We start from the raw sequence: 19,946 nt of genomic DNA, 5'->3' as shown, positions 1-19,946 counted from the left end.
TAAGTATCCAGCCAACTAAAGTTCACAGAAAGAACCTGGGTAACACCCCTAAGACAAAGTAGCATGACAATTGTTCTGAAAACAGCAGATATAAGGAAGCTTCCTACAATTGTTAACTGAAAATAATGGCCAAAATACCACAGAACGGTACATTGCCCACACCATTGCTTAGTTCTGACATAGTTCACTAATTGCGCGCAAACATAAATCTCTGGATATCTAATGGAAGTGGCAACGCCTTGTTGATGCGATGGAATGTGAGTTGATGAAGGGCATGAGCACGTAGGTCTCGGGAATTGTCCTGCAATAAAAGCATAGCGTGCATTAGACACGTCTATAGCTAACATGTACAACTGATGGCAACCAGATTATAGAAACAGTTAGCACAGTCACTTACTGGTTGATTGAAAGAAGATATGACACCTGCATTGTGATCATAAGACTTCATGTAACTCATCACAAAAAATCCACAGTCATTTGACCCTGTCCTCATTGTTGGGCAGTTAGATGGCATATCCAATGGAAAATTACCAAACTTAGGAAATTCTGCGTTGGGGCAAACGTGTTGTAACGCTTTGCTCAGCCTACTCATTATCACCCTAGCCCATGGGAATTTCCTGCCACCTAAATAAATTGGATCATAATGATAGTCCTTCCATTCGGTGCCACCAAGTTGTATACCATAGGGATTCGAATCTAAAATGTGTATAACCCGGTGGTGTAGATTGATCACATACAGTGTCCAATGACCCCTGCTAAGCATAGGTACCATTATCTGTTGATGAGAAACGTAAATATAGGTTACATGTTGCTGTTGTAAAGTCATGATAATTAAAATGTACAGTTAATGAGCTGATGAAACTGGGAACAAAATGTTAATGGGACTTACCGGCTTGCATTTATCCAGATTCACCAAAGCAGGCAATGTGTTGTGCAAGCAATTCTGTAGGACATTTTGATCAAACGGCTGAGAATTCTTGCTGTGACGTTCCTGTTCTTCAAAATTTAACAGAGCCTATAAAAAAAATAGAGTGTGTAAGTATATTATGTGTATAGTTACAATAACTGTGAAGAAGAACCTACCCCAACGTTGACATCAAGTATTAATCTGTTAGATGTCAGAGTTCGACGATGATTTTTAGAATCATCACGAACACACTCAATGAAACACTGCATGAAGACATTCTCAAGACATTTGCCCTCCGCGAAAGATTCATAAATATCCATACAGTTTGCACTGTATTCACCGTAATCAATAACAACCCTGTATGATGAACAAAGTTATAGATTCTTATTTCATAAATGAACCAAACTTATAAATACGTTATTCGTAATTTGGGTAACATGTACCTGCTTTGGTCAATGTCCTTGGAACAAATTAAATCCCACAGAGAACGAATACACTCTTGCTATGTAAGGGGTGGATCAGATCCAGAGTTTGTAGTACCTTTGAGTGTATCATCCTGAAATGCAACATGGTTGTAAGTGGTTGAACATTAAAAAAATCAGTTTAATATCATAAAAAGCATTATGTAATATGTATGTTATCATACTGACATGAGGAGTTGGGGTCTGGTCAAAAACTGGCCCACTGTCATTGTGTTCCATTTCCTCTGTTGCCATTGCACCTCTCTACACAAAGGTATATGATTAGTATAACTGTGTTGTATGTATAGTAAAATGTAATTATAACATGAGACATGGACTGCTAACAAACATTTTTTTCCGGTGTCACGTCAAATTTGGGCAAGCAGGTGCAAGCTGATGTGGTTTGAGGTGTGATATTTGTGTTCCTCAAACTTATGTTTCGAACATCAAAACAGAAATCCTGTTGACAAAAAAAGTATGGTTCGCATACTGCTAGAAAGAAGTATGCATACATGTACGTATAATGAGTAAAAATAGTATTGTCGTTGGACAAATTACCTGTTGATCTGAAACCACATCCGATTCGTCGGGAAAGGTCTCAAGGACTCTACGGATATGCTGTTGTCTTTCGTGAATTTCTTCAAACTGAGTACCACCCAGTTGGGTCTCAAGCTGCAAAGCTTGGGATGGCATATCGGGTGTGGGCTGGGTGGCATCAACAGTGTGTCCTTGTACACAATTATATTGAAAATAATATATGTCAAAACTTGAATTATAAATCAAATGTTGCTGTGTATACTTGACAAAAACATAAGCTGTTAACTGTACTTATAACAAAAAACGTATGCACATGTCAAAAGATAAAATGTTCTGAATAAGGAATACCTGCTGAATCAGCCGAATTCCCCGGTTGTTGTGGCTCATCAGTCTCGTTTTCCAAATTTTCAGACTCGGCACGTAGTACCTCGTCTATCAATTCTATAAACTTGTCTGCTATGTCGTATTGCTTCTCAATAATTTTGTCAATGCTGTCTTTTATGGCTACGCATGACTTGTCAACCTCCAAGTCATATGCAGCAAGAATATCTGTGAATTTAGATCGATGACGATGTGGGAGATCGTTGATCTTACTTAACATCATCTCTTTGATAGATGGAAGTTTGATGTTAAAAGTTGGCCGAGGCATGGGGCCAGGGCGCGGTGCATCAAAAATATTGGTCCTGTACTCCGGCTGGTTGTTCAGCAAAAATTAATAAGAATCCATGTCTACATTTTTTTATTATATTTGTTCCATAAATAATCATAAACAATGTATATAATACATCATAAACTTGCCTCAGATTGGTGATCGATCTTAGGTCCAACTGCATAGCATGTCTCCGTCGAGCTTCGGAACTAGAAATAAAATTGTAGTGACTGTGAGTAACCAACTGTGTAAATGTGCATAACCAACTGTGAAAATATGAATAACTTACTTCACAGTGTCCGAAAGATTCAGCCCCATGGCGAACCTTCCTCTTGTCAGCTTTGGTCAAAGCTTTTATGCTATTCTTATCAAAAAATTTAATGCGAGGTGTGCCACTCTTATTATGGGGGGCAGCGGTTGTATGCAGGTGATCCAAGTAATACAACTACATAAAAAAGAATTACAATGTTCAATAGCAATGTAAGTAGACATAACCAACATCGTAAAACATGTTACATAACTACCAAAAGTTAGCAACCAAAAATGAAATAAATGTGCATACGGAAAAACACTATACTTACAAGGACAACAATGGAGCATCCATATATAGTCGTGGAGACATTTGTGGTGATCCGGTTGTGCCACTTCTTGGCAGCTTCACATAGATCATTAAAAATCAACTGGCACCAGTCGATCTCATGGAAACGGTGCATTTCTTCTGTGAGAAGCACCTCATGATATGTGATGCCCCAGCTAGCAGTTGGAAACATCAAACGGTTGAATAGAATGAGGAAGAAACATCTGATTGAAAGGTCATCATCCTCGCCTTTCCTTAAACGATCCTGTAGAAATGCCACATTGAACTCATCTTTGGCCACACCAAGCTCTGCCCTCAAGTTGCTTGCTGCAACTGCTTCATCAATACCCAAAGGTTTACCACCTCCATGATTTGGCACGCCAAGAATAAGATGAACAATGTCCTTTGTAATCTTGAGTTCCTTTCCTGGACCAGGACGTATTGTCATATCCTTGGGGTCTAGCTTGTCCATCAACCATTGGAGGTGTGATCTACTGCACAGCGCATCTACTGTCATATCAAGAATGGAAGAGAAACCTTTACGTCTTATAGCCTCACGTTGTCTTTCATTCAAAATGTTAATGCTTGCAATGACATCTTGAGGGTTGCACCTCACATTAAGCCTCTGTTAAACAATATACAACATGAAATAATTTTGTTATTATGAAAAAAATAATCAGAACATTACAAATATGAAATTGTTTGTTGGGTATGCATAACATTAACCTGTCGGGGTAGCTCCTCATGTTTAATCCTCTTTGTCACGACTTTTCTTAACACTCTTGTGTGGCTTTCAGAAACATTACGCTTCTTCAGAGCTGGCATGAAGTCATCTTCATCAGAATCAATCTGAACTGTTTCATTGGTCACATTTTGACTGTCAGCATTTGGAGGATTTTCATCTTCTGGACATGGATTAGGCTGTTCTGCAGAGGGAATGTCAACACTGAAGCACTCCTGGCTTGACTGGATTGTTATACGCTTGGGGTTATTTGGAGGACGGTCGACTTGCTTCATTTTTTTAAATTAAAAGCTGCATACATAATATACAATGTTGTAAAAAATAAAATGTTATATATGCATATGTATTTATGGTGTGGTATGATTGAATCAATGAACCTAATTGTTTTAAATACCAAACTTAAAACATCTGAATATACTGTTCTCTATTTACATTTGCATACACATACTGAACTGTTTCAATTATTAGGAAAAACTGAATATGTTTCAATAAAAACAGCCCTTGTTGTGACCAAATAATGTGTTAGCTGTAATGCTCTGAAATACATTAATGTATGCACTAAACAGATATGAAATTTTAAATAAAAAATATACTCTACGAATAACAACTAGTTGACTGCTCATTTACTAAACACATTTGCATAAAAAATCTGAATATGTTTGAGCAAAACAAAACTTGCTATAACCAAGCTGTATTGTCTGTGACCTAGTGTAATAAATAATGTCTGTTTTGTAATAATACAAAACTGTATATGATTCAATAAAACATGTACTGAACTGTTCAAAAATAAGTGAATAACAGACCTTGTTGTAACCAAATAATGTATTAGCTGTAATCATCTGAAAATACATAAATGTATGCACTAAACAGAAATGAAATTTTATATAAAACATATAATCTATGAAAAACAACTAGTTGGCTGATCATTTACTAAACACAGATGCATACATATTCTGACCTGATATACCAGCATAACAAACTGAATATGTTGCATACAGATGCATACATGAAACACATTAGCATATATGTTCTGTCCTGTTATACGTTCATAACAATCTGAATATGTTGCATACCATTGCATACAGTTGCAAACATAAAACACAATTTGCCTGCAACCTGATATGTTTGAGCAAAACAAAAATTGCTATAAACAATCTGTATTAACTGTGAACTAGTTTAATAAATAATGTCTGTTTTAAAATAATAAAAAACTGGATATGATCCAATAAAACAATACATGCTGTCACACAATGTATTAACTATAACAATAATGGAATAAATAAGTGTATGCAGTCACAAAAACAACTAGATGACCACCCAATTACCAATTGAACATAATATGATGCAAAAAACTTTAACTAATGTGCATAAACATGTAACCTAATGTGCATAACCAACTATGTACATGAGCGTAACCGACTGTGTAAGTGTGCGTAACCAACTGTGTAAATGTGCGTAAATGTAATACATCAACTGCATAACTAATGTCAACCCTAGTCGTGATCCACACAATGCAAAATGAACAAAAAACAACTAGTTTGTTGACGGTCAAACTCGATACAATGAAATGCGCGCGAGCTAGGGTTGGGAAGAACACACCGAAAATGTTTGGGGATGGACTACCAATTGGAGCGGTACCCGTTGACGGCGGCGAATGTTGAGGATGGCGGAGAACGTGGAAGCAGTCGAGTCGGCGGAGAGCGAAGGAGCAGAAGCGTCGCCGGAGAAGGTAGGGTTTTCGCCGGTCGCCGGACGCAGCGGCGCGAATATTGGAGCGAGGATTGGGGACACAGAGGGCGCGCCGCTCAAATGCCGCTTGCGACTGGATCGACAGCGAGCGGCGAGGGGTTGGAAGAGTCGTCGGAAAGGGGAGCGGAGTCGCCGGGATGGAAGAATCGGCGGAGATTCCTGGAGTCGTGCCGGGGTTGGGGTTTTGCGGTTATGGAAACTGAGCCGGGAGCAAAGGAGCTAATCGCGGGATCACGTAGGTATTTATATGGAAATCGAAAGGTCAGTCGGCTGTGAATGCACGTGCGTTCATATTTGGCTGGGGCTTCCTCTAGCTAAATAGAGCCCAGGGCTCTAAATACATATAGTATATATATATATATATATATATATATATATATATATATATATATATATATATATATATATATATATATATATGCTTGCTACTTACCGATTATTGGTGTGTGCATGCCCAATTCAACAGACTATGTATGTATGATGATGTGCCACTACATTTAACAACCGATAGCAGATTAAATAACAGTGTACATAGAATTTGATCCCCATAAAACTCTCTATATATCTCTCCCTTCTCTTAATCACACTGCCATGTCACTAAGTATGATGATCTGCCACTATATTTAATAAGTATGAAACTCCCGTTGAGAATGCCTAAGCTTTCATGGAGTTCAACGGGCTATGTATGTATTAAGGCCAGTTTACTCTAAGTGTTATCAGAGTTTTATTTGTATTTAATAAGCTACCATATAAATGTTTTTAATAATATGACAACATTTTTAATAAGCTTCCAATAATTAGAGGAAGCTCTGGTCCAACGGTGCCATCCGGTTCAGCCGTACCACGTTTGGGCGGCTATAAAAACAACCCTAGGATGCCAGGGATTTGGTTTTAGCGGCGGTAGCAGTTCTCTCGTGCGTGTGAGCGGCGGCGACCCCAGGAGCGAGCGGCGGTGGCATCCTGAGGCGAGTGGCTGGCGGCGACGCTCCCCCAGGACTGAGCGACGGTGGCGCTCCCGAGGTGGGCGTGCAAGCGGTGACGGCACTCCCAAAGCGGACGAGCGGCGGCGGCGCAACCCAGGCCTAGTGGCGACGACGGTTGCACGAGGCGCAGTAGGCTTGAACAGCGGAGGTGGTGGCCACGGGAGACGCGGGTTGCTCCGGCAGTCGCGCGAAGCGCGGTTGTCTCCGGTGATGGTGGCCACGCGAGACGTGGGTGGCTCCAATATCCTTCGATGACCAACTCCTCCGATCATGTGGCTTCGGCAGCGTCCTCCTCCGACGACCTCCTCCAATCCTTTGTTTATGCATGCGGCTGTTGGTTGAGCCCATACTAAGGTTTTTTTAATAATTATGTTGTACAGTGTAGGTATTTATGCAACTTTCTGTAATGATTTATGCTTTGCGTGATATCAGTCATCCAACTTTTGTGTGTATGCTATGAGAACGAAAATATTATTCAAAATTTGTACGTATGCAATAGAAACTCACACGACCGACCATAATTTTCATATTTACATAAATATAGGAACCACATGCATGTGTATATTGGTTGCCATATTGTTGAGATCTACCAAATAAATAGGACGACATGCATGCGTCTCATGGGGGACGCGCCTCCTGGTGGAGGGACGACATAAAATCGCATACATATTTTTATGTCACTTTATATACATATCTATGCCAACATCAAGAGGTTTGCAACAGCTTTTAGGTTGGATCAATATTTTACGCTTATAACTTCAGCTTTTTACGCTCAAAGCTAAAGGTTTTGACGCTCGAACATGGAGATGTGTCCACTAGTGAACCGCATGCCAGATATTTATGCAGTATACCGCATTGCATAAATATCTACACCGTGTAGTATAATTAGTGTCAGTATATATCATAAACTGGTTTTAACGAGCCTAGCTGCTTGGCTGTTGGAGAGATCATATATCTATGAACAAAATAAAGCAATTAAATTAGATTTTTTTTTGTTTCCATGCATACCAATCCATTTCCTTTCACATACATTCTTGGATTTGTGCACATGAAGCTGGAAACAGATTTTTATGCAGCGTACTATATTTCATAAATATGTACACCGTGTAGCATAATTAGTATCAGTATATATCACAAACTGGTTATAACGAGGCTAGCTGTATGGCTTTTGGAGATATTATATTTATGTAGAAAATAAAGCATTCAAATTAAATCAGTCGCATGCAGTGGAAACGAAAATGTCATCCAAAATTTGCGCACATGCAATAAAGTCTCACTATCTTCCATAATTATCGGGTCTACCATAAAAATAGGATATGCATGCATGTGCCTACGCGTGTGGACGTGGTCCAGTGGCTGGGCGGAGTTTTTATGCTATCTTTATGAACTGTTTACGCTATCTGCGTGAACTATTTACGCCATTTGTGCAAAAAAAACAGAACCATATTTATGGCGTGCACTCCACGCGGGGTTTTGACTGACTGTATGGCGGGGGACGCACCAGAGCGCATGCACTTAGTTGTTAGGTGCGGTCCATGAGGTGGCTGAAGCTTCATGTAACTAAGCTCCCAATATCTCCTCCCCCTATATATATAATCATATTGATGAAAGTATGCATGTTTTATTTGCCATTTTTCTTGATTCATCGACAGTGTACATATATATATGTTCCACTTTCACTGAAATTGTCTCCTTAATTTCACACGGTTATACCAACGAGAAGTTTGGATAGCAGCATTCGCAATGGGACATATAGTTGGTACACTAACAAATAGTAGTATTGACTGATTCAGCATGCCGCCGGCCATAAAAAGGGGAGAAATGTAGGTTTCAGGTTCTCATGATCTGCGCTGCATTGCTTCCGAAAAAGGGAGGCTCGCTCACACCACACGAACGCTGAGTCATGCAAGGCATGCTTTGCTCACGGCATCCATGCTCCCTCTCAACTGCACGATCGCTGGAAAGAAACAATGGAATTTACTGGCTGACGGCCGGTCACCCGTGTGCGCGAGCATGAACGTGACAACGACGAGCCACTGTCCTGTGAGATTAGTTAACCAGAGTTGGAAGTATTCGACCAAAAAATAGTATAAGGGACCGTTTGGAAACCTTTATAAAATATAGTATATAAATATCTCATTCATATGGTTAGCAGCAAGATATATAAATATATTATGTATAAAATTATGTTAGTTTAATTGATCTTAGAATGGAATTCAAATTAAATGATGCAAGCGGAACGTAAAATATTCTTAAAAACAGACTATCTCCTGCGAGGCGGCTCAAAATAGACTGCAGATCAGGGAGACATGGAAGGCACTTCCCCCTAGCAGAACCTCCTTTAATTTACCACTCCTAACATATAGTGTCGACGCTTTTAATTAGGGGAACATATCGAATACAAACCACGTTTTGGTATAAACTCCGTGTAAATGTACTAAAAAAATTTCAAAAAATTCTAAAAAAAACATGAATGTACATCTCAGCTTACCTCATCCATATACAAAATTTCATTGTCAAATTCATCCTACTCTAGCAGTTACAAAAAAAGACAAAATTTCTGACAAATAGTAATAGTTCAAATGCACCAAAATTTGTCCTTTTTTGTAACTGTTAGACTAAGATGAATTTAACCATGAAATTTTGTATATAGATGAGGTAAGCTGAGATGTACATTCATGTTTTTTAGAATTTTTTGAAGCTTTTTTAGTAGGTTTACACAGGTTTTATATTAAAACGTGGTTTACATTCGATATGTTCCCTTCAATTAGAGCCTCACGATCCATTTCTTTGCACAATTAAACCCACTATCCAACATCGCGTGCATTAAAGCACATGCCACATGTACACATATAATCTCGAAATGGCACTGGATTCTTTTTTCTTCAAAGCTAATTTGAATTTCTTTATAAATTTCCATATGGCCCAGCATAATATATGCTGCCAAGCACATCACAGACATGCAAGGCACTTCCCCCTAGCTAGCTGCCGCAGTTCACATCACTTCAAGTTTGACCGGCTTATTTTATTTATATTTTTTACGAAAAATTCAAAGCCATATTTAAAATATAGTATATGCTAAATAATATTACAGTAAAAATTAATAATAATTATGAATTTTTTTGGTTAAACTTAGAATAAAAAACTCAAACAAATTATAAATCGAAACTGATGGAGTATATTTTTAGCCACAATAATGCATTTAGCTACAGCTGCCCATGTCGCTCTAGCAATTGGGCATGACAAACAAAAGATGGGATATATATAGTTTTAGTTTCTTCACAAAAATTGTTGTAATATTAGAGAAATAAGTGACATGTTTCCTTCATATTTAAATAAATTAAATATTCTAATTCCGAATAAAACAATCATAAAACTCAGATAAATGCCATATGTAATTATAGCAGCAACGAACAGTAGCAATTCTAAGACATGTAAACATGTAAAATAGCTACACAGGTCCATTTCAAAATTAAACATGACTTGCAGATGAAGAAGGCAGATTAAACAAATAAACATAATTGTTTATCTTAAACTATTGCTCTCAAAATAGCGGGTTGCTGTAATAAACAACCCTCCAACGCTAAAAGGTGATCAGAGATCCTCGACTAACGTGACAGTTCTATCTTACCAAATAAGGGTTTTAGATCAGATGTAATAAGCCTAATAATCAAATATAAACACTGATAGAAAGGAGCTGTGTACTAAATAAATTGACAGAATTTAACACAGGTAAACAGCCTCAACAAAAAAGGGATTTAATTAGGCATAAATAATATCAATGCTTAAAATGATAATACACTAAAACCCAGACTGTCACGTTGTCTCACTACACCGCTATCATCATCGAGCAATCAAATCCGCCCACACATGTGCAATCACACCCAAGTATATAATACTAGCAGATTGCACAAAATTAAACAGTAAATAAATTGAGGCAACGAATAACTCACAACACGTAGATTGTCTACGTGGGAAGATCAGCTCAGCGAACACGAAGTTCTGTCCCAGAAAACCAATTCTGCCGCCCACATCCGGGCCTGCACAGCGGGAGGTTGACGGAGATACTAGAGCCGCTACTGAGGCCGTGGGAGACGTCCACAGCACCAGCCCGAGAAGACGAACACCGCGCAGCAGGGAGCCCAGGCACCAGGCCACGGTGAACAGAGATCAGAACAGACAGAGCACCACACAGGCGCACTATAAATCAACGGGGCACAGGAGAACCTCGCTGAACAAGAACAGCACCACCTCTACCAGCTTCCAATCACCACCGGCGATTAACCACAGGAACACAAGGAACCTAATGGCTTGAGGAGAATGGAACAGCAAGCAGCAGAGAGTAACAGAGGGCTGCTGGCAATTTTTGGCGAGCTCAAGAGCAGGGAAAGTCTCCATATTTCAAGAGCCGAGGGAGCAGCAGTTGCGCTAGTGAGGCCGTAGAGATCGGCAAGAGCAGCACGCCGCCGCCGGACGCTTCGCTCTCTCTCCCTGCGGTCTCAGCGAGAGGCACTACGGTCTCTGCCCTAGGGATTTCCCAGCCGGCTGGGCTGCTTGGCTTACGGGCCTAGTAAAAGCCCAGTCCGGCTGGTCACTTATTTTTTTTATTTAATTCATTTCTTTATTTCCTCAAAAGAAAATAAAGGGAAAACCCCAAAATGAATAACAGTCCCCACCATTTTCACTCTTATTTTCTGATCAATGTCATTGAGCTCCCGTACTATTTATATACTACTTTTCGGCAGAGGTACTTGTTAGGTTTGAACCAAAGCCTATCCCAGTGTACTCCAACCCTGCACGAGTAAGCGGAGGACTACGCCTTGATCCACAAACCCTAGTGTGAGAATCTTCGCACAAAAGGCACATAGTACTAGGCAGATTATCTGCTTCTCTTACGGGGCAGGGCGTTACGGTCATGCCCTTTAATATCTATTCATGAACTCACTAGAGAGAAAACCCCATTCTCTCCCGGACTGCGACCCCACAGTCAGCTCATATAGGTGAAATCGTTAAGGAAATTCTGTAGGACAATTTCCCTGCTTATAACATTGACTTCATTAAGAGCATATCGCTCAACCTGCCATACAGACAGAGCACAGCAGCTAATGAGACTCTTTGTCTTTTGTGCTCTTGGTTCCATAGTGCTTCGTTTCCTGGAGCCTGGATCTCGGGACCTCCGGTCACACAGGACAGTTATCCGCAGTTGAAACCGCTAACAGGGTACGAGTCCCATTCCCATGCACGCTGCTTGGATTGGCTTTTGAGCCATCCCTTTGGTGAAAGGATCAGCAAGGTTCCTTTCAGACTTGATGTAATCTACGGTTATTACACCCGTCTCTCTAGCATGCCGACATGAATCAAGTCGTCTTCTGATATGCCTCGAGGATTTTTGGTTGTCCTTTCTACTGTTCACTTTTAGCAACACAGAAGTGTTGTCACAGTATACTAGGACAGCCGGTATCGGCTTTGCTAGCATTGGAAGGTCTGACAACAGGTCTCTCAACCATTCAGCCTCCAATGCTGCTGAATCAAGTGCAACTAATTCAGCCTCCTTGGTGGAACGTGTCGACACTGATTGTTTAGACGATCTCCATGACACGGCCCCACCAGCTAAAGTGAACACATAGCCACTTGTAGACTTCATTTGATCCGAGTCAGAGATCCAGTTTGCATCACTGAATCCTTCAAGTACTGACGGAAAACCAGTATATTTAATACCAAGATTCATCGCTCCCTTCAAATACCGAAGAACTCTGTACAAGGCTACCCAGTGTCTATCTCCTGGACTGGCCGAATAACGAGCCAGTCTGCATACTGCATATGAGATATCTGGTCTAGTTGCACTGCTCAGGTACATGAGAGATCCGATGATCTGCGAATATAGTAGCTGGTTCACAGGCTCGCCTTCATATTTACTGAGCGTGTAGGATGGATCATAGGGCGTGGTGACTGGTTTACAGTCCATATGTCCAAAGCAAGTCAGAACCTTTTCCACATAATGGGATTGTGACAAAGTAATCTCATCCTCACCCTTTATCAGCTTGATGTTCAGTATAACATCAGATTCACCCAAGTCCTTCATATCAAAGTTATTGGAGAGGAATAATTTTGTCTCCATGATAGCCTCCAAATCGGTCCCAAATATCAATATGTCATCAACGTATAAACACATGATGACACCTTTGCCCCCAGAGAAGCGATAATACACACACTTGTCGGCTTCGTTTACACAAAACCCGGCAGTGGTCAGAGTATTATTAAACTTCTCATGCCATTGTCTGGGAGCTTGTTTAAGACCGTATAAGGATTTAATCAAGCGACACACTTTGCTCTCTTGTCCTTTAACCACAAATCCATCTGGTTGCTGCATATAAATTTCCTCTTCCAGCTCTCCATTTAGGAATGTTGTCTTTACGTCCATTTGATGAACAAGAAGTTTATAAGCAGCAGCCAGTGCCAGAAGCACAAGGATTGTGGGCAATCGAGCCACCAGAGAATAAGTATCAAAATAATCCTCCTCTTTCTTCTGAGTAAAACCCTTAGCCACAAGACGGGCCTTGTACTTTTCAATAGTACCATCGGGTCTCCTCTTCCTCCTAAAGATCCATTTGCAGCCCACAGGCTTGCAACCAGCTGGGAGATCAGTTATCTCCCAAGTTCCGTTCGAGATGATTGAATCCATCTCGCTACGGACAGCCTCCCTCCAGTACTCTGCATCCGGAGATGTATATGCCTCTGTGAGGGAGCGTGGTTCTTCATCCACTAGATAAATAATATAATCATCACCCAGAGACTTTTCAGTCCTTTGTCTCTTACTCCTCCTTAACTCCAAATCTGGAGTTTGGTCATGGACACTCGAGGGCAGAGAATATGTCCGAGATGGACCATCTGGGGCTACTACTTCCTTATCCCGCATAGGGAAGATGCTCTCAAAGAATGTCACATCCCGAGACTCCATTATTACATTTACAGCGATTTCGCTTGTCTCAGAATGGACCACTAGAAATCTATAAGCTGCACTGTTATGTGCATAACCCAGGAAGACATAGTCTATGGTCTTAGGGCCTAGCTTTCTCTTCTTCGGCAACGGGACATTCACCTTTGCAAGGCAGCCCCAAGTCCGAAGATGCGAAAGATCTGGCTTCCTTCCTTTAAATCCTTCATAGGGTGTGACCTCACGGTTGCGAGGCGGCACCCTGTTCAGGACATAGCATACTGTGAGTACTGCCTCGCCCCACCAGATGTCAGGCATCCCCGAACTTTGCAACAAAGCATTAGCTAAGTCACACACCGTTCGGTTCTTCCTTTCAACTACCCCATTTGACTGAGGTGAATATGGAGCAGTGGTTTCATGAATGATTCCACACTCTTTGCAGTACTCATCAAAAAGGTTGGAAAGGTATTCACCTCCTCTATCAGACCGTAACCTTTTAATTTTCTTGTCTAGCTGGTTTTCAACTTCAGTTTTATACATCTTAAAGTGTTCTAGTGCCTCATCTTTAGTTCTGAGTAAGTAAATATAACAGAACCTGGTAGCATCATCTATCAAGGTAAGAAAGTATCTTTTACCGCCTTTTGTGATTATACCATTCATCTCACAGATATCTGAGTGAATTAGTTCTAAAGGAGTGGTACTTCTGCCTTCAACCGTATGAAACGGTTTTCTAGGCTGCTTGGCTTGCACACAAATACAACATTTTACACCTTTAACATGTTTATATTCAGGAATTAAAGACATGTCACTTAATCTCTTAATGGCCTCAAAATTCACATGACACAAACGGGAATGCCATATATTATTAATGGAATCGTTATTACAGACCACATTAACATGGTAAGAAGAATGATTGTTCAAAACAGAAAGACGGAACAAACCGCCTGACTCATATGACTTTCCAACAAAAGTACCAAACTTAGACAGGACCACTTTATTAGACTCAAACACTAATTTGAGACCCTATCGACATAGCAGCGACACTGAAATGAGGTTCCGGCTCATCGAGGGCACATAGACGTCCTTCAGCACGAGCGTCTTTCCTGAAGTTAACTTCAGGTAGACCTGTCCAGTACCTCGAACTGCTGCCGGAACACCATTTCCCATCAAGACTGGTGCGCTGTTGTATCCCTGGAATGAAGAGAACATGGATCGATCAACACAAATATGAACAGTAGCACCGGAATCCATTCACCAGTCATCTGATGGACTTGCCATAAAGGCCTGAAGTGCATACCCTGGGGTGGAGTTAACCACCACGTTCCCTTCTTTGCGCTGAGGTGGAGGACCTTTTCCCTTCCTAAGTTTGCACCTCCGAGCTGTATGCCCGGAGACTCCACAAACGTAGCAGATAAAGTCCTCCTTTTTCTTCTTCATCTTTTTGGATTTAGGTTGGTTCAGATTCTTCTGTGGAGAGTTCTTCTTCTTCTTCTGGAATTTTCTATCTCCACCCTTCTCAACAACGTGAGCCTGGAGTTGCTGAGATGGCTTGTTACTGGACCTTGCACGCTCTTCCATATTAATCGCAGCTGACAACTCAGTGAGAGTCATTTGCTTCTTCATGTGGCGGCGTGAAGTCACAAAGTCTCGCCAAGAAGGCGGGAGCTTTGCCAGTATTGCATTCACTTGAAAGCTGTCTGGTAGGACGCAGGCACGCAGCCATATTGGACCAAGTCCCTAACAAGGAGTTGAATCTCCTGTAGCTGCTCCATAACAGACCTTCCCTCAACCATTTTATAGTTAAGGTAGTTTTCCGTTGTGAATGACTCATGGCCATTGTCAACTTCAGAGAACTCGTTCTCAAGTTCAGTCCATAGACCCTTAGCGGAGGTAAAACCAGAGTACACGTCAAATAAGCGGTTCGACAAGACATTCAGCAGACGAGACAAGCATGCCTCATTGGCTTCATCCCACTTGGCTTTCTCCGCTAGTGCGGCGGCCTTCGCTGCATCATCAGAATCATCTGATGCAGCCTGGGGAACAGCCGACGTCACTACCCAAAACAATTTTAGGTCAGTGAGCCACATGCGAGTCTTAATCTGCCAGCGCTTAAAGCTTGCGCCGTCGAACGCTTCAGGCTTAATGACATCAGAACTGGAGGCCATTATACGAATTGGTTTTCTGGATTGTTGTAATATTAGAGAAATAAGTGACATGTTTCCTTCATATTTAAATAAATTAAATATTCTAATTCCGAATAAAACAATCATAAAACTCAGATAGATGCCATATGTAATTATAGCAGCAACGAACAGTAGCAATTCTAAGACATGTAAACATGTAAAATAGCTACAGAGGTCCATTTCAAAATTAAACATGGCTTGCAGATGAAGAAGGCAGATTAAACAAATAAACATAATTGTTTATCTTAAACTATTGCTCTCAAAATAGCGGGTTGCTGTAATAAACAGCCCTCCAACACTAAAAGGTGATCAGAGATCCTCGACTAACGTGACAGTCCTATCTTACCAAATAAGGGTTTTAGATCAGATGTAATAAGCCTAATAATCAAATATAAACACTGATAGAAAGGAGTTGTGTACTAAATAAATTAACAGAATTTAACACAGGTAAACAGCCTCAACAAAAAAGAGATTTAATTAGGCATAAATAATATCAATGCTTAAAATGATAATACACTAAAACCCAGACTGTCACGTTGTCTCACTACACCGCTATCATCATCGAGCAATCAAATCCACCCACACAAGTGCAATCACACCCAAATATATAATACTAGCAGATTGCACAAAATTAAACAGTAAATAAATTGAGGCAACGAATAACTCACAGCACGTAGATTGTCTACGTGGGAAGATCAGCTCAGCGAACACGAAGTTCTGTCCCAGAAAACCAATTCCGCCGCCCACGTCCGGGCCTGCACAGCGGAAGGTTGACGGAGATACTAGAGCCGCTACTGAGGCCGTGGGAGACGTCCACAGCACCAGCCCGAGAAGACGAACACCGCGCAGCAAGGAGCCCAGGCACCAGGCCACGGTGAATAGAGATCAGAACAGACAGAGCACCACACAGTCGCACTATAAATCAACGGGGCACAGGAGAACCTCGCTGAACAAGAACAGCACCACCTCTACCAGCTTCCAATCACCACCGGCGATTAACCACAGGAACACAAGGAACCTAATGGCTTGAGGAGAATGGAACAGTAAGCAGCAGAGAGTAACAGAGGGCTGCTGGCAATTTTTGGCGAGCTCAAGAGCAGGGAAAGTCTCCATATTTCAAGCGCCGAGGGAGCAGCAGTTGCGCTAGAGAGGCCGTAGAGATCGGCAACAGCAGCACGCCGCCGCCGGACGCTTCGCTCTCTCTCCCTGCGGTCTCAGCGAGAGGCACTACGGTCTCTGCCCTAGGGATTTCCCAGCCGGCTGGGCTGCTTGGCTTACGGGCCTAGTAAAAGCCCAGTCCGGCTGGTCACTTATTTTTTTTATTTAATTCATTTCTTTATTTCCTCAAAAGAAAATAAAGGGAAAACCCTAAAATGAATAACAAAAATAGCAAACAGGATCTTCCTTTCCATTTCAGCTGATTATATATCCTTGGTATAACGTAATCCCATTAGCGACAAGCCACTTAAAAATATTTCTTTTTGTATCTCTCATGCATCTTGTCGTAGCTAGCTTTCATGAGTTTCGTCATGTGACTGTCTCTAAGCAGGCGACATGAATGGCAGCCACAACGAGCGTGCTTAATTTACCCTCAGCTAGTCATGCTAGTGCATGCACAATTGCACATCATCCTCTTGGCGAATCGGTGGACAAAAAATATCATCCCGCAATCAGACAAAGCACTTTGTCCGAATTGAACCCATAATTGGCCTGCATGTTTTTTTTTTCTGTTGGTCCACAGAATTACCATTTTTTATGCTCAGATATGGATTGTTTTGGTGCACACACATACTGCTTTGTGGTCCACAGAAAAACTACTCTTGTAGTCTTGTATGGTTCTTTTGTCTTTTTTGCATGTTTTTATGCCATTTTAGTAGATGATCATGCATGGTCTAGACCAAGATCTAAATGGTATGCAAGGAGAGAGAGTAGATGTGTGTTTGAGAGACGAATTAGGGGAAAAGCCATGTTACCTACTCCCTCCGTCCCCTATCTTAAGGTCACGAATTGAAAGTATGCCCCTCAGTCAAATGTTTTCAATTTTGACCGTTAATAACAAAATATTCATAAATATTGACTAACTAAAAATGAAGCTATTAGGTTTATTATTAAAACATCTACCACAATATACAATTTTTGTAATTTAAAAATAATTATTTTTATAGATATTGTTGGTCAAAGTTTCAAAACGTTGACCTATGACCAATCTTTGTAACCTTAAGATATGGGACATAGGAAGTAGTGTGTACTTAAATAGTGGGATGAGAGAGAAAGAGTAGATATTTTTGAACAATTATTTATTGATTCACTATTTATGTTACATACATAGATATTTTTGTGCCATATATTTATGTATGTGCATAAAAATTTGCGAAAAAATTGTTTGTTTAATGTTTATGAGGTTTTTTGCTATATATATATATATATATATATAAGAAAATGTATTTTATAGTATTCAAAAAAAATATTTTCTTATTCATTCCATCTCTACCCATTTAAAACACGAGTAATTGTTATTAACGGTGCAATTGTGCATAAGTATGGGGTTTGAATTTTGCTTGTTAGCTCCACTCATACACACCTAGCCAACATAACACACATATTTTTGTGTTTTACATTCTATGCTCAAACATAATCTAGATATTTATATAAAAATGTAGAAAAAATAAAACTGACATATACCAGACCAAGCCCACATTGTCATACCTAAGGTCCAGGCATGGCACAGTGATTGAGACGGGTGGGGCAGACCCGATGGATAACGGGTCAAGCTGTGCTCGAGCCGGGCTAAACCGTGTCGGGCCACATGCCGCCCAACAGACCTCGTCCATTTGGATATGTATACACATACAATAATGATGCGCTCACGCAAGCATGCAGCGATGCAATCAAGATGATGGCCCGTGGAGATGGGGCTCCTAAGTGCCAGCGCAGCAAAGCTGTCAGGTCGTCGATTGAGATACATAGGGTTTCAATTTGGAAAATTTGGGATTAATTAGATTGTAGTTATTTGATTGAGTAGCGGAGGGACATCGACGTAGGCACCCGTCGTGCCGTCGCCTGGCACGCTTGTGAGGCCTGAAGTCGTGAGGACGCAAGCAGGACCCCGACGGCACCATCCTCGCAAGCCGCTCGGGATTTTCGGATGCTCATTGTAAAGATTTGGACATGCTTGATTAACTATGATATTTAAATAAGGTCTACCTATGTGATATATATAAACCATAGCAATGTTTGTGCGTCTAACTAGTAAGTCCCTATTTTTGGCATGCATGTTAGAGCAACTCCAATAGTTCTCTGAAAAAGAGCTTACTAAAATCATGTTTAGCAAGTTGCTAAATAGCTATCAGGGGTAAAAAAATAGCTTAGTCTCCAATAGTTGCTCATATTTATGGAGTAGTTCAATTTTGAATCTAGCTTTGGTAGCTCTGCCCCCATCGGATATGGCTGATGGCAGAGTTGAGAGCAGAGGATGTTGAATGGGAGGAGAAAAGGCTGGTCAGGACGACCTGTGGAGCAGCGGTGGTTCGATGGCGTAACCTATAGGGCGGTAGTGGTCTGACGGTAAATGAGAATGAAACTTGTGTCACACGGATTGGACCTAGCTACCTTATTGTGCTAGAAAGTGGAAAAAGGGAGTGTGCCATACCACTGTGTGGGAAAGTAGAAAAAAAATAATCACGCGAGTGTGAAGAAATTGACGTCAACTATATTTAGGGAGTTTCTATCGAGTTGCCAAATATGGAGAATAAATGGGGTTAGATAGCAAATAACTAAATTTAACAAGTCTATTTAGAGAACCATTGGAGAAACAATTTTCTATTCACTTCTTAATTTTAAAATTTAGAGACTTATTTAGAGAACTATTGAAGTTGCTTTTATGCAGGCCCGACCCTGAGGGTAGGCAGGGTATGCCGCCGCTCAGGGCCCCTAAAGTTAGTAGGGCCCCAGTCCGACCTAAATATATATATACTCTTATATATATGTATGGTATATATTTATTCTATTCCCAAAATCTCACTAAGCTCACTAAATGATAGAGAACTTGAAGAGTTTTGCACTAAATTTGCAAACACTTTCTCTCATGATGGTTCATGTGATGTTGAGTTAAATGATTTGATTTCTAAATTGAATATTCTAAAGTTTACTTTGCCTAACGACACATTATCTGCTGTGGAGATTTTTGAGCATATCAGAGTTATGGATTGTTATCCTAATGCCTCT

The 19,946-nt window shown here is 40.7% G+C and overlaps 1 protein-coding gene and 1 long non-coding RNA gene across 2 annotated transcripts in view; both read right to left on the bottom strand.

Moving 5' to 3' along the window:
- Nucleotides 1-1,403: 1,403 nt before the first annotated feature.
- Nucleotides 1,404-1,972, bottom strand: LOC109940189 (uncharacterized). The gene is made up of 3 exons (XR_002262774.1): nucleotides 1,927-1,972; nucleotides 1,558-1,632; nucleotides 1,404-1,463 (listed from the first exon to the last, which is right to left on the bottom strand). It is a non-coding gene; the product is annotated as an uncharacterized lncRNA (long non-coding RNA).
- Nucleotides 1,973-2,955: 983 nt separating this feature from the next.
- Nucleotides 2,956-19,946, bottom strand: part of LOC103631312 (uncharacterized) — a 59,976-nt gene continuing 42,985 nt past the window's right edge. Inside the window, exons 2-5 of the mRNA XM_020540063.1 lie at nucleotides 4,677-4,712; nucleotides 3,858-4,142; nucleotides 3,117-3,756; nucleotides 2,956-2,999 (exon numbers count right to left, since the gene is read on the bottom strand). Coding sequence (XP_020395652.1) covers nucleotides 2,956-2,999; nucleotides 3,117-3,756; nucleotides 3,858-4,142; nucleotides 4,677-4,712 — 1,005 coding nt within the window. The remainder of the gene's footprint in view (nucleotides 3,000-3,116; nucleotides 3,757-3,857; nucleotides 4,143-4,676; nucleotides 4,713-19,946) is intronic.

This window comes from Zea mays, chromosome 6 (assembly GCF_902167145.1).
Source record: "Zea mays cultivar B73 chromosome 6, Zm-B73-REFERENCE-NAM-5.0, whole genome shotgun sequence".
NCBI lineage: Eukaryota > Viridiplantae > Streptophyta > Magnoliopsida > Poales > Poaceae > Zea > Zea mays.
This window is presented reverse-complemented; position numbering and strand designations above follow the sequence as displayed.